At 44.1% G+C, this 15,619-nt stretch overlaps 1 protein-coding gene across 1 annotated transcript; it reads right to left on the bottom strand.

The window, feature by feature from the left end:
- Window positions 1-917: 917 nt before the first annotated feature.
- Window positions 918-8,229, bottom strand: LOC123156803 (chitin elicitor receptor kinase 1). Its single transcript, XM_044574988.1, has 11 exons — window positions 7,379-8,229; window positions 5,188-5,223; window positions 4,802-4,951; window positions 4,113-4,312; window positions 3,753-3,842; window positions 3,503-3,596; window positions 3,270-3,421; window positions 3,098-3,192; window positions 2,864-3,002; window positions 1,505-1,603; window positions 918-1,396 (listed from the first exon to the last, which is right to left on the bottom strand). The coding sequence occupies exons 1-11, from the start codon at window positions 8,034-8,036 to the stop codon at window positions 1,232-1,234; spliced, it is 1,878 nt and encodes a 625-aa protein (XP_044430923.1). The 5' UTR covers window positions 8,037-8,229; the 3' UTR covers window positions 918-1,231.
- Window positions 8,230-15,619: the final 7,390 nt, after the last annotated feature.

The following is a 15,619-nucleotide window of genomic DNA, read 5'->3' as shown; positions in this document are numbered from 1 at the left end:
TTTATGCTAAATTTTAATCTTTAGTTTAATGAACAAAATGCTATTGCACGTCGCAACAAATAATATCATTGAAAACTAGTTCAAACATGAAACCAGTGATATAATTTTTAATGACATGCACTAACATTTTACTGAAATATATGATTAAAATTTAACACAAAATACAAAGGTAACCAATAAATCAGGGCGGGTGTAGTGCCTAATAACCAGCTTAGAAATATCCTGCACAATAACAAATAATAATAAAATTAATGAAGACAAGGGGGCACATACCAGCCTTATTTAAAGCCATTGATCGAAACATGCACGCGTAGGGTGGAACTCGTTGTGGTTGAGGCCGTGTGGGACTGGGCTCCCGGGACCGCCGACATACATGGCGGTGTCAGTACCACGTTTTGGAAGCCTGGCTGCCGCCTGTCGTCTGTAGAGCAGTTTCGATCTCATCTTGCGCCAAGGAAAAAGAAGGGTACAATGTGTGTTGAAAGTGGCGCCTTAGACCAACTCGGTCATATCAACTTGTCGTGTGTAATTCCTGCTAGTAAGATATTTTAACGGTCTGAGGCCCTGCAGTCTAATCACCCTGAATCATCAGATTAACCATCAACGTCGAACAGAAAGTTAAAGTCGCTTGAGAAAATGGAAAACCGCTGACGCTAATCTACCGTGTGTTCCCGGGACGAGCACTGTACACCTTTGACTATATCTCCACGTAGCGCCAATATCACACGTCTAACGTCTCGACCGATTGCCGACGAGCTAGCAGTAGAAAGCTACTGGAGCAAGCAGCCAACGGAGCAATCAAGTAGAGTACTATTATTAGTGCATTGCCAATATTTCTTTCCTATACTGTTTCCCTAGTTCCCACTGAGGAAAAGAGACTCCACGCATCCGCTGCCAAGATTATTGCCACACAAGGATTAATCACTTACCTCTACAAGGCCTATAGCTATTTCCATTGCCATGTCAAAATAAACACGTACGTACATATATTTACTTACACTTGAGACTTACACATACAACTCACATGAACGTGGCACTAAGGTATCCAAGAAGAGAAATATGAACTCGGGCATAAATAAAAGGAGAATAAAAAGAATCTATACCGATGGGAAATTACACGTCGAAGATATAGCCAAAATAAATCGACGCTGTCAGGCTGTCACTACCGCCTTATCGTCCCGCATTTGACGGTAGAACCCCGATGTACAACGCCAGGGGAGGCATGTGGAGGTCATCTCCCGGACATGAGGTTCACCAAGCCCGGGTTTTCGTAGAGGGCGTTCATATCCCAGAACTCGCTCGTGGAGGACAGCGTCATCAGCGCCACCACCACGGATCTCATTGTCGGCCTCAACTTGGGGTCCTCCTGTGTGCATGCGTTCGCCAGGTGCGTCATCTGCAGCCACAAGGCAACAGATGTTTTATCCCATATATCTAATCCAACCACGCAACGAAAGCAAGATATATGCGATGGAACCGCTGTGCCCGAGCAAGTTTTTCTAACCTTGAGAATGGCGTCGATGGGGTAATCGTCTCCTAGCTTTGGATCGATCAGCCTTTTGAGGCCTTCCTTCAGATCCGGTGCATTGAGAGCCTCCTCAAACTATACATATTTCAGTGTATGATAAAAGTCATCAAACAAGCAAGATAAATAAATTCAGCAAGGACCCAAAGCCAAGAGTTAAATGCGCCATTAGTCCATTAACTCAAAGTGATTGCAGAAGAACTCGGAAAGTGACCAATTTAGTCCATAAACTGGTTTATTGGATCAAATAAGGCCAAAACTGAGTCGAGAGAGAAAAAACCATCCACATGGCTATGTTGCATTCCTTGGACAGTTCATAAACCGACAAATTTTTACGGGAATTTTTTGCAAGATTACATCGACCCGCGTTCATATTGAAACTGCCGTGTAAAAAATATGAGCCATGCATGACTCAAACACACGCCGTAGGGCTCAGGTATAGGCCTGCTAACCAAGAGAACTATAAGGTACTATTTGTGTAGCCATTGGTTACTAAATCGCTCCTTATTCTTTCTATTTGCTCGTCAGTTCCTGATTATGGAAAAGGTGGCCTGCTGACCAGTAGGATCTTGAATCATAAGTGAGATTGTGTTACAACAAAGTATGTAAAATTATTTACTACTGTACTACCTTTTCAGATTTTATTGTTCATGTGTACGTATTTAAGCTTAGGAGCAGAGAATATATACTTTGTTGTAACACAATGCACACAAATGACTTAATACCTTACTGGTCGGCAGGCCACTCTTTCCCTAGTCAAGCGTGGGTACAAATCCCACACAATGCAACTGGTGGTATTAATCTTTTCTGGAAACTGACCGAATAAATAGGAAGAATAAAAAACCAATACTAAACAAGGCCTACACAAACAGCTTATAGTTCTGTTGGTTAGCAGGCTTGTACCTGAGCTGTTGACACCTATAATTAGTTTAAATGCAGACCGATGTAATCTTGCAAAACAAAACCTATAAAAAATAAGTCAGTTTATGAGTGATCCAAGCAATGCCAACGTGGCAATCCCTAATCGGTTTTGGCCTTGTTTGATCAAATAAACGAGTTTATGGACAAAATTGATCACTTTCCGGGTTATTGGCCTAAAGTGTGCATTCATTTTGAGTTAATGGACTAATGGCGCATTTCACTCCAAAGTCAACCTGTACGTGGTGGATTCGGAAGCATAACTGTGGGATAACAGAACATCCATATTAATCTGACCTTCTGTAACTAACTAATGTCACCAGAAGTAACAAAGTAGAATGACACACAAAACAGGTACCCTTGCAGTTTTATGAAGCATCAAAAGCAGAATGTAACTTGTTGGCTGAGCAGCACAATTACCAGATAAACCAATCCCTTTGAATCACTGGCAGATTCAGTTGATCGGACAATGGCATCTTTGGCTGAAATAAGTTCGTACAAAACAACACCAAAGGCATAGACGTCGACTTTAGGAGAAACATCACCGTATCGGGCATATCTGCAAGCACCGTTTCCTATAAATGTCAACATTCGTCGCAAACAGGGAATACTTTGTGGTTAGCAAAACGACAAGTAGATGTTCAGGACACCTACTCTGGAGGCATGTAACCGAATGTACCAACAACACGTGTTTGCAAAGATGTACCACCACCAACTTCTGTAAGTTTTGTTAGACCAAAATCTGCAACCTGGAAGATACAGAAATATTACATCAAGGGTGGACGGAACATATGAAACACATGAATTCTCCTGGAATCATTCCTACCTTTGCACGGGTGTTCTTGTCTATCAAGATGTTTGCGGATTTGATGTCCCGATGTATGTACACTGGAACGGTATGCTCATGAATGTACTCAAGACCTCTTGCTGAATCTAGTGCAATCTGAACTCTTTCAACCCAAGAAAGAGGCTCATAACCTATCACAAATGCGCGGAGAGATTAATTCGCCGGAAGGAACAGAAAAGGCAGAGTCAATACTTTGGGAGGCAGAACATTACCAGTTCCACGCAAATGCTGGCTTAAGTTGCCATTCTCGATAAATTCGTAGACAAGGAACAAAGAACTCTCCGTGCAATAACCAATCAAGCGCACCTGCATGAAATTGAACATTGAAACGGCAGTGAAGAGGTTAAATTAACCTGACTAGAGAATAGTGTGAAATTACAAGATCGTCCACATGGAAAATCTATATCATCGTCCTATTAAAAAAACAGTATTTTTAGGTACAGAAAAAGAAGATTTACGAACCAGATTAAGATGATGAACATGTGTCAAAACTTTTAACTCAGCAAGGAACTCTTGAGTAGCCTGCATGTCCATCTTTTTTATGGCAGCTTTCTGGACAGTGGAGGACACAAGAGAAATAAAGCAAGTCATTTCAAATGAAGAACATGTCATGACGCTGCATGATCACAATTCATGGACCAGCGCAGAGTTATATTATTCCACCATTCAATCCCCTAGTTAAGTACTCCTTCCGTAAAGAAATATAAGAGTCTTTAGATCACTACTCTAGTGATCTAAACGCTCTTATATTTCTTTATAGAGGGAGTACATGTTTGTGGCATCCGGGATTCTGGAATGCAAATGAAACAAAAATGAACTAACCTCGCCTCTAAGCTCAGCATAATAGACAGCACCAAAACCACCTTGTCCAATTTTATGAATTATGTTAAAGCCTTCTGTAGCATTAAAAAGTTCTTCATATGAGAACTCGACTGATTTATCAACTGTAATGCCGGCAGCTGGTGAAGCTCCGTCAGCTTGACTGCTCGATGGTGTCACCTTTTGCATGGATACTGCACTGGCTGGAACAAAAAGAATAATAGTTCAGAAATAGCAGAAGTCGCATTCTGTTAGAATATTTTTCAAGGCCTGTTCAATTCAGGGAAGAACATAATAAGGGGAAAATGGAAGCATAATTCAAGGTTCTCTAACTTTCTCTATCCTCCAAAAGTACACTTATAGGTCCCTAACATAGCTCATTGATTACACTTATAGCCCCAAAACTATTACTCATAATCATAACATATATCATACTCTATTTACTCCACAATATTTCGAGGTCCAGAAAAATCAATATAATTGCTCACGCGATAGACAAGCATTACTTCAAACCACCCAAATCCCCTCGTATCTTTGTAGCAGAACAATGTTGAGACGAACAAAGGACATAAATTAACTTGCAGTGGTGAAATTAGGACATGCAAATGCTTTTCTACAAAAGAAATTACAGAATAACTCGTAGTTCCAGGGTCAGAGAAGTAGTAAGAGATCTATACAAAACTTATTGTTACCTAGACGGGTAGATTCTTCAGAAGATGGAATCAAAGCGTCCTGTTTCGCCTTTCTTCGCCTATAAAACAAGAATAACACGAGACCCAGGACTAGTGCAACTACACCAGCCACAACACCTCCTGCTATTGCTCCCGCTGAACTTTTTTTCGCTGTTGTGAAGAGTTGAACATGAATAAACATCACAGTTCTCTCACAAGAATCAACAACATTCAGTTTTCTTTCCAAAAAACCTTAACGGCAAGCAATAATTAGCTCGCGAAAGGACAAAGGCTGCCTGTACTGCACAAGATGAGGATACTTATCAGCATAACTGCATGAGAATAAACATAACATGACCAAGAAAATCAAGTGGATAGAAATATAAGTTAAAATAACAACTCTTACCCTTGTGATTCCAGAGGAAGGTAGCTTCCATTGGGATCTGGAAAACCAAACAAGCAGAGGAAAATATTTCAGGAACAAGTGATCGATTGTACGCAACGTGTAATTGAACTTTTTTATAATGGAAATTTTTTATTGACTCAATACTTCACATGAAGATGATAAAACCAACAAAGAGTTTATACTAAGCCTCTGTATAACTATGCAATTCTTGGCAACTGTTTTCTTACTGAGTTACCATACATGCAGAATTGGCATGACACAACACACAGGATCAGCAACATGGACAACATCATATCAATATGTAGCAACAAAATGGCACATGAAGAAAGAAATATGTGGTGTCAGTACCATAACCAGAGTTCAATCAGTTTATTAGCTCCTCACAAACATTAATATAGCTGGAACTACAAACAATTAACAATCCAAAACCTCATAACAAAATTTGAACAGAGCACCAGTATCACTCTACAACTGAGTACGAAACTGCATAACACACTTCCCTAGTACGACAATTAGTCCCCAATACTCCTCCATTTCAGTCAGCCAAACAAAGCTAAAATTTAACCAAATTCCCCACAATGCAATTCGAATAGCAGCACTATTCACGAATTATCCAAATATTAGGCAATTTTCTAACTAAGTTTCCGTATCCTATATACCTAAAAGAGTGATCCCCGCTACTTCTAATTATATGAACATGAGTGCTTCCACATCATCAAAATTGTTGTAGCCGTTAGATTTAGGACCCAAATATCCAGCAAACGTCAGATTTTTAGGCATGGCAGACCGGAAAAAAAATCACGGCAAATTATGTTTACCGAGGGTGGCAAGTTTAGTTGGTGAGCATGGCAAATCCACCTCAATTTAATTTTTTTGCCAGAAATTGCTGTGCTCACCAACTAGATTTGCCATCCTCACGCCGACATAAATTGCCATGAAAAACATTAGACCTGCCATGCTAAAAATCTGACGTTAGACTTTTAGCATTTTCGTAGATTTACTAGCTTGATCCACTAGCATCTGTTTGATCTACGCATTAGAATCCTCTATTATGCAACATGCATTAGCGCATTTTAAGTGGGTTTTTAATGATGATATATGAGATAGAATTGGGGTAGCACTGATTGAAGAGAAGCTTGTCCAACATTGTTTGAGATGGTTTGGGCATATTCATCGCATGCCTCCAGAAGCGCCAGTGCATAGCGAGCGGCTAAAGCGTGCTGATAATGTCAAGAGAGGTCGGGGTAGACCGAGCTTGACATGGGAGGAGTCCGTAAAGAGAGATCTGAAGGACTGGAGTATCACCAGAGAACTAGCCATGGCACTGGCGGAGCTAGGTAGGAACTGCTGGGGGGGCCAAGGCTAAATCGTGGGTGTTTGAGGGTGTAAACTGCTAAAAAATTCTCATCTAAGCCCTTTCCTCAAAAAAAAATCTTCATAGTTTGGTCCAAAGTTGGGGGGGCCACAGCACCCCCAGACTTACACATAGCTCCGCCACTGAGCCATGGACAGGGGTGCGTGGAAGCTTGCTGTCCATGTGCCACAACCATGAGTTGGTTGCGAGATCTTATGGGTTACACCTCTAGCCTACCCCAACTTGTTTGGGACTAAAGGCTTTGTTGTTGTTGTTGTTGCATTTAATTGTGACATGCACAACTTTTCATATTAAGATTTTTTTTTGCTTATGCAGAAATTTCTCACATAGTTTAAATGTAAGGACTTAATTAGTATTCTACACAATATTTAGAAACTATATATCCAATTCCGTGGCAACGCGTGGGGTATCATCTAGTATGCAGAATTGGCATGACCCAACCTACAGAATCAGCAACACAGAGCAATATCAATCAATATGTTGCAACAAAATGGCACATGAAGGAAGAAATATATGTGGTCGGCATCATAACCAGAGTCCAATCGGTTCATTCTACACCCACAAACATTAATATAGCTCGAACTTGAGAATCCAAAACGGTTTCTGGTGCCCATTTTATAACTTCATAAGGAATTTTGAACAAAGCACCACTATCACTCTACAACTGAGCATAAAACTGCACACCGCACTTCTCTAGAGCAATGTATCCCCACAATTCAATCCGAATAGCAGCATTATTTGAATTCAATTCAATTTAACTGAAACTGCACGCCACAGTTGAGTCAGCTAAATCTATAAGGGAATTGTGAAGCCTCACCTTTGGCTGGGATATACACGATGCCGCTCCCGGTGACACCATCCATCCCGGGGTTATACTTTCTGAGCAGGTCCATCTGCTCAGAGGACGAGAAGCTATGATTGGCGGCGACAGAGGCTAGGGTCTCTCTGTCCCTGAGCGGGTATGTGAGGAAGAGGCCGTAAGCGGTGGAAATCCCAGGGTCGCCGCATGAGCAGTTGACGGTGACGTTGACGGAGCCGACGTCGGGGATATTGTTGGCCGGGTAGGTGTTTGTGGCCTGCAGCCAGGCGGGGGTGGTGAGGTTGTTGAATTGGTCGGCGATGCTGATGTAGGTGTCTCCGGTGGTGACTTTGTAGGGGATGGGGGCGGCGAGGAAGGTGGAGGCCGGGGCGGACGGCGGCGCGATGCATTGGCAGGGGAAGGGGACGTTGAGGCGGTCCCCGGCGGCGACGAAGTCGAGGTTGGGGATCCCGGGGTTGTACTTGCCGAGCACTCGGTAGTCAGAGAACCCGAAGAGGTTGGCGATGTAGGTGACGTTCTGGTTGGACGCGACGTAGTAGGAGCCCAGCGCGTGGTCGCAGCCCCGGCTGCAGCCGTCCCCCGCCGCGGTGACCGTGTTCGGGCCCGCCGCGGCGGCCAGGAGGAGCAGGAAAAGGGGGAGTAGCGGAGCTTCCATGGCGGAGTGGCGCGGAGGCGGAACCCTAGCGGGAGGGGCGGAGGAAGCTTGGCATCATTCGACAGTCTGTAGCCAGAGGGGATGGACTGGGAGCGAGGGGGAGAAGACGCTGACGCGTCGGGGAGTTTGACTCGTCGCGGCCGCGGGCAGTCGGCAGTTAGGCCACGGCGTTTCACTGGCGGGTCTGGGCGAAACAGCCAGCGGGAGGTGGACGCGGTCGTGCCGGGGGAAGCGCGGCGGCTGCTGTTGCCGCGCGGTCAAACGAAGCGTGCTACGAAATTCCTCAGGTCCCGCTGGGCACGGGGTGGTGTCCCATCCGGGGGGAATGTTCCCGTCGCGCGTACTGCTAATTGCGACATTATTAGGCTCTAACCTGATGCACTATTGTAATGCGATTACACGTTCGCTTCTGGATTAAATTAGCACTAGTACTAGAATAATTCATGGCAAAGCAACTCTCGAGGTATATACATGTATGCTGCCTACGGAACCTCCCCCGGCCGTCGGCACGTCGGCCGGTGACATTTGGAGCTGTTCATTTCGGGGATTGTTTGGGACTTGGCGCCGACGGCGGCGTCGTGTGCTCTGGAACTACCATCTGGAGCAAAGCTGGACGGCGGCCGTTCGTGCGGTGGTTTGTGATTCGCTAGCTTGACATTCCCCGTCCAATTATATCCCCTAATTATATGGCGTGTCGAAGAGGAAGAGAAATAAGGCTATTAGAACATCTCCAACGGCTGTAAAGTAGGTGTTGGTAAATTTACCATCTAGAACATAGTGATGATGTGGCATGTAATAAATGTGAAGAGAGGGCAAAGTTGTATGTAGAATAACCAACAACCTTTGCACAAACTCCAAGGTGAAATAGAGAGCAATCACATTTATTTTCTCATTATCTATTGGATAGCTTAGATACAACCTATTGGAGTAGTTGTATGATAGCTTGTTGGTTGATGACATAGATATTTTACCAACAAGGCTAACATATAATCTATTGGAGATGCCCTTAGTGCCGTTGTGTGATCGAGACGCATGCATGATGTGGTTGGTTACTTGGTTGTTTGTTTTAGTCAGCGAAATCCTCGAAATGAGGAATGGAATCAAGGAAATTTAATATCAACTCATGTTTATATTCAACAAAACTCAAGTGTCCAATAATGAAATGTTGATCTTTTCCGAATAATCGTCGCGGGTCTTTTCTCTTTTTTCCAAACTAGAGACAGCTCCTACCCCAACTCTGTTTATTCTTGTCTATGCGGCTTTAGGCACAGCTTGAGTCGGCTAGCATGACAGAGAAGGTGTTCTGAGATATCCAGTATATCAGCTTTTCGCTAGCTTGACATTCCCCAACTAATTATATCCCCTAAATATATGGCGTATTGGAGAGGGGAAGAGACAAAGACCGGCATGTTGGTTGATTATTAGAGCATCTTCAACAAATACCCTAAAATTGATTATAGGTGATGAGAACATGTTTTAGAGCACTATTTTTTCTGTAACAAATGGCTTAAAACTAATGCCCTCGATTCTAAAATTTGAACATGATTCATTGCATATTTCAAAATTACGAAGTTTACTATAAAATGTTGAACATTAAATATTAAAAACACGCAATTGCACACTACTACGATAGAACATTAGTACTACGGAGACACTGCCACAGTAGATCATCACGGAGAAATCCCAACCAAAATCCTGTCCACCATGAAGAAATCTTCAACTTCACCTGCAACTAGCAACGCTATAAGAGGGGCCGAGCAAAAGCGGTAACATATCCAAGCAACGGTTTGCATAGGAAAGATGTCAAACATTAGAGGTTCATGGCAATATGGGAGGCTTGATGAGCAAAAGATAGGTAACGCAGCATAGCGATAGAACGAAGCAACTAGCATAGCAATGATAGTAGTGAGGTCCAGGGTAGCGGTCATCTTGCCTGAAATCCGCAAGGAAGAAGAACGAGTCCATGAAGAAGATGAAGCCACGAAGACGAACCAAGCGTAGACGAACGAATCCTCACGATCGCAATAAAACAGGAACTAACAAGAAGAAGCACACAACATAGTAAACACACCACACATGAACAAGACATGATGCACAAACAAGCATGATGCATGACAAGACTACATGAAGCTACTCATGGCAAGGGATGATGCATACAAGAGCAACACATCAAAGCAAGTTTAAATGAGGCCGGGAACAACATATAACAATTCCGGTAAGTCCTCATATGCATATTTCGAAATTGGTCCAGATCTGAATAAACCTTATGTTCAAGTTGTTAAACAGCAAGTTAAGATGCACCAAGATGATCTACACGAGATTCTAGTCAAGTTACATATAAAGTTCATTTAGTTCGGAGCTACGGCCTAGAAGATATGAGCAAAACAAGATAAACATGGCATTGATGCAAAATGCATTCAAACATCAAGCAAACACCTCAAAATATGGATGCAACATGATAATATGGAACTATATGCAAAATCAAGCAAGTTTCATATAGAGCACACTCAAAACGGAGCACACTCAAAACGAAGCAACGGTTCAACACACACATGAAACAAGTTTAAAGGACAAGCTGTCCAAAACAGCAACTAGGCCTCTTGCAAGCATCAAAACAACATGCTACAACATCTCAACATGAAAACAAAAGACATGGGCATGATGTAGAGGTAAAGCATAACAAAACGTGAACACTGAGCTATCTCCAGAAATCACTAGAACATGCTCAAACACACATGGTAAGATTGCAAGTAATAACAATTCAGACTTTGCAGAAAATAACATCAGGTTGCAATGTTTAGAGCTATGAAACAACATGTTATAGGCACTTATCAAGGCAAACAAAGGCATGTCATGATACTACTAAATGCATATATCAAATGTCCTTTACTGACCATGAGCCAAAAAGGATCAGAAAATATGATGGCACCCACGTAAACATGGCAAGTTATAATACAGATTCATACATGGCAGAAACAGAATTATGAAGGCATATTGGTGAGCTTGTACCACTCACCAAAGAGCAATACATGGCATGGCAAGGCAACCAACAGTAAGAAGACATATTTGTGAAGCTAAGAATGGCAATAGAAAGCTCATAGGGTGCATGGAACACTAGAAACAATCATGATAACAACTGAACTTAATGTTAACAGGCTGACAGCAATATTATCAAGCAACTTTGGAGCAAGATATGAACAAGCTACAGCAAGCTATAATTGCAACCAGGGGCATTAATGGATAGAGCATAACATATAGATCAAAACACTTTTAGTGAACATCTCCAGATTATGCATAGAATGACTAGTAGCAGCAGGTTTACATAGCATCACGAAATAACAGATTCAACCTAGCAAAACAGCAACAGCAAGTACACTACTTAACAAGCTCGATTCACTCACCACAAGTCATTGCATGACAAGATAAGCATAGCATCAGTAAGAAGACATGTTTATGAAACAAACCAAGGCAAGAACAAGTTCATAGCATGCAAGGATCAACTACAACAACCTTGGCAAAATTGAATAACATGTAAACAATCTGCCAGGAAACATTTTTCAGCAAAAGTAGAGCACGAAAATGACATGCTAGACTACTCCATAATTGCAACAAAGGGCATGAATGGATAGACAATAACCACATGTTCAAAACACCCTTACTGAAGTATCTCAAAATATGCATGGATCTCTCTGTAGCAACAATTTTACATGGCATCAAAATAACAGCAGAACAGGGACTAAAATCAGTAACATCACGATGCCTAGTTTGCATGCTTGTGCTAGTCACCACATTGATCATAAAAATACATGGTAAGCACCTCTGTAAAGAAGACATGGCATAGCTCAAAACACATGTAGACATCAACCTCATAGGATGCACACATCAATCATGGCAAAAATGACAAATGAGCATGTTCTGTTAATAGACAGCAGATAACACCATGAAGCACTCTTGCAACGATGATTCAGGCATCAAGATGAGCTCAAATGAACAGGGTGTAATGGAATAAAATGATGTACTCGTTGAGACGAACAATTTGACATGTTACACGCACAAAATGGAGCTACGGATGCAGGGATACGATACAATGAACATGGCATGATAATTACTGCAGATTCGGGGACTTGGTGGATTTTTTACCTCCGCGAAAGTCAACGCGGGACGGAGGCGTGCGGGGCGAGGAGATCCGAGATCGGGGGTGCCGTTTGGTTCGTCGAACTGGTGGATCTCATCCACCAGGCCGGATCTCGCCGGAGGATGGCCGGAGAAGCGGGCTGCGGCGACCGGAGACAAGGGAGAGGGCACCGGAGAGGGAGACGGGGCCGGAGGGAGACGGCGAGGCGCTCCGGCGGGGTCCGGCGCCGGCGGGGCGGCGGCGCGACACGGCGGAGGCGAGCGCTGGCCGGAGGAGCCGGGAGGTGGGCGGCGGCGGGATGGGCCCCGCGGGCCCGATCCGGGCCGCGCGGGCCAGCGGCGGGGTGGAGAGAGAGAGAGGGTGAGGTGGCGTGGTGGGATTGGGCGAGGCGGCGGCGGAGCTGAGGTGGCGAGCCGCGATTGGCCGGGGCGACGTGGCTGCGGGGCGGTGGACGTGTCCGGCCGCCGGGCAGACATGTCCGGCGACGCGCAGGGGAAGAGGCTAGGGTTCATCTGCGCGAAAATTCCGGGGGAGACATCTTTTTATAGCTAGAGGGAGCTAGGAGAGTCCAAATGAGGAGCGGTTTTCGGCCACGCGATCGTGATCAAACGACCGAGAGCATGGAGGGGAGTTTGCTGGGTTTTGGGCCACTTTGGAAGGGTGTTGGGCTGCAAAGAGAAAGGGGGGTTTCGGGCTACGCGGTTAACAGTTGGAGTATCAAACGACCTCCAAAAGGCACGAAACTTGACAGGCGGTCTACCGGTGCTATACCAAGGCCACTTGGCAAACCTCGGGCCATTCCGAGAAAGTTTAACACCTGCTCACGAACAGAGGCAAGAAGGGGACGCCGGGGAGCATAGGAGCGCCGGATTGCAAAACGGACAACGGGGAAACTGCTCGGATGCATGAGACGAACATGTATGCAAAATGAAATGCACATGATGACATGATAAAATGCAACACGCAAGCAAATGACATGGCAACGACGGCGAATAACTGGCAGACACCTGGCGCATCGAAACCGGGGCGTTACACACTGCCACAGTAGATCATCACGGATCCGACGCTTTTTTGTATGCATAGAATACGGGTCGAAGGCATCGAAGTCCGAGTCGGTGTTGATCACACCTTCGCCGGAAGGGCCTGCTTCATGGTCACTGCCGGTAGACGCCTTCACCTTCTCCTCCTCGTTGGAGAGCTCCATCTCAAGTTGGTCAAACAACTCAACAACCTTGGCAAAAATCATGTGATCATCCTCCTCCTCTTTCTCTCCTTGCGATGTGCCTCCTTCTCGATGAAGGATGAAAACTTCCGCACGACGACCTCTCGATGGGCCTGGACAAACTTCGCCATGTAAAGCACATCGTTGGACTTGGCGTTGCGTTGCGCCTCAGCCCAGCGACGTGCCTTATCCTCCTCACGGGACACGATCCATACCGAAGGGGCGAGGAACTCTGCGTAGTCGGCCTCCTCAAGGAAGTTGATCACCGCCCGACTCCGGATGTACCAGAGCGTCGTTGCCTTGTACGCTCGTGTGGCCAACTCCGCGTTGTCTATTGGAATATGCCCTAGAGGCGATAATATTTGTATTATTATATTTTTGGATTCATAGTTAAAGAATTCATATTCTATGTTATAACTGCTATGATCCTGAAATATGCGATTCAACGGAAAACTTATATGCACGTGTGGAATAATAAATGGTTAAATAAAAGGTTCCTAGTCTTGCCTCTCGGACTAGCTCAAATATTGTTGGTGATCATGTTTTTTGGATCTTAGGATATCGTTAAGTGTTAAACGATAGTCTAAAACAACATTGAGATTATGACGTTGGAAGAACGATCATATTGAATCAACCCAAACTTGTTTCTTATGAATTGAGTTTATATTATTTGTAATCAATTGTAATAACACAGAGTGTTAACATGTGATTTTTCTCCTTAGACCATGAGAGTATCGTAGTCACTTCTTGTGGCTCGGTGGACTTTGGGGTTTCTCAAACGTCACATTTAACACGATGATCATAACAATGACTTACATGCTCATAGGAAAGTTTGACAAGGGACTAGATATCTCAAGAGACATTCTTAGGGCCCTCTCGGTGGAGATATATTCTTAGGGCCCTCTCGGTGTGACGGCATCCATCATCGTCTAGCCAGACACAGGTGACCATGTCATGGGATGTCGGAACACAATAATGAGAAAGAAGAACAAACCGATAATGAGGATAACGGTACAATGAGCATGTGATGACTCGGGAGCATACCGATGCATCCCGGGTTTTGTGAAGTATCGTGAAGCAAAGGGAACATCACATGATAACCAAAGGCACTCGAATATTATTCGTGTGCTCATAGGGATCGATATGGATGTCCACGGTTCCGTTGTCGGTCATCGAACAAAGGAGTTTCGTTCATGTCTATGAGTTACCGACCTACGGGGTCACGCGCTTAAGGCGATCATGATCTACTGAGTGTTAGTAGTATGGGAGCGATGAGAATATATTTGTGGAATTGTTTCATTGATATTCGGAATAGTTCCGAGAGGATCCGGAAGCGTTACAGGGTCACCGAAAGGGTTCCGGAGAGTATGCATAATACCGAATATTACCGGTAAATAATATATATATAGGTGGAAAATGTTTCTGGGGCTGTTAAATTATATATAAAAGGGTCTAAAAATATCAACGGGCCTAGAAAGGCCAAGTGGTGGAAGGCAACTTGGACCACCAAAGCCTAAGTGGGGGAGGCGCCTGTTGGAGGTATGCCCTAGAGGCAATCATGTATGATGATATTTCCCATGTGTTTATGAATAAAGATAGTCCTTGGACATTATCAATGATGTGTATCAGCAAGTACATGACTTGTTTGTGACTATGCATTGTATTATGACTATCCTAAAATGTTCTTGTTCGAAAGGGTTGTGTGGACGCACAACCAACTAGACTAGCATATGGCACGGTTGATGGCTCGGTCTCACTAGCCATGGAGCATTGGATGCTAGTCGGATAATATGGACTCGGAAGGATCTAGTCGGATTCGACATAGTCAAATCCGAGTCGAGATAAGGTCCGAGTTGGACATACCTAACTATGAGACGCAATGATAGGCCATCTGTGAGTCTATAATACAACATACGTTCTATGTCCTAAGACCTGGGCTGACACATGTACTCAGGATGGTGACATACCTACTTTGGGCCAACCAAACACTACTCCGTGATTGGATAGTTACAAAGGTAGGTTTCGGGCTTCTCCAGACCCATGCTGCGAGACATGGTCAAGCAAGATGGGATTTGCCCCTCCGATTAGGAGAGATATACACTGGGCCCCTTGTGTGATTCAACCAAGATAAGCATGGCCATGAAACAAGGATTATAAGATAATTTGATTTGTGGTCAGCATCATTGGAACGAGAAATAGGTCGGGCTAGCACAAGGATGACAAACT

The sequence above is a fragment of the Triticum aestivum genome, chromosome 7B, assembly GCF_018294505.1.
Source record: "Triticum aestivum cultivar Chinese Spring chromosome 7B, IWGSC CS RefSeq v2.1, whole genome shotgun sequence".
Classification (NCBI taxonomy): Eukaryota; Viridiplantae; Streptophyta; class Magnoliopsida; order Poales; family Poaceae; genus Triticum; species Triticum aestivum.
The sequence above is the reverse complement of the archived record's forward strand: the minus strand, read 5'-3'. Positions and strand labels throughout refer to the sequence as shown.

What these genes read in the sequence shown, in the direction of transcription:
- LOC123156803 (XM_044574988.1), bottom strand. Translation starts at nt 8,036, where the DNA reads ATGGAAGCTCCGCTACTCCCCCTTTTCCTGCTCCTCCTGGCCGCCGCG. An exon ending in CGTGTATATCCCAGCCAAAG is followed by an intron (nt 5,224 to 7,378) that starts GTGAGGCTTCAC and finishes TTGGTTTTCCAG; the next exon opens with ATCCCAATGGAAGCTACCTT. An exon ending in TTCGGTTACATGCCTCCAGA is followed by an intron (nt 3,003 to 3,097) that starts GTAGGTGTCCTG and finishes CGGTGCTTGCAG; the next exon opens with ATATGCCCGATACGGTGATG.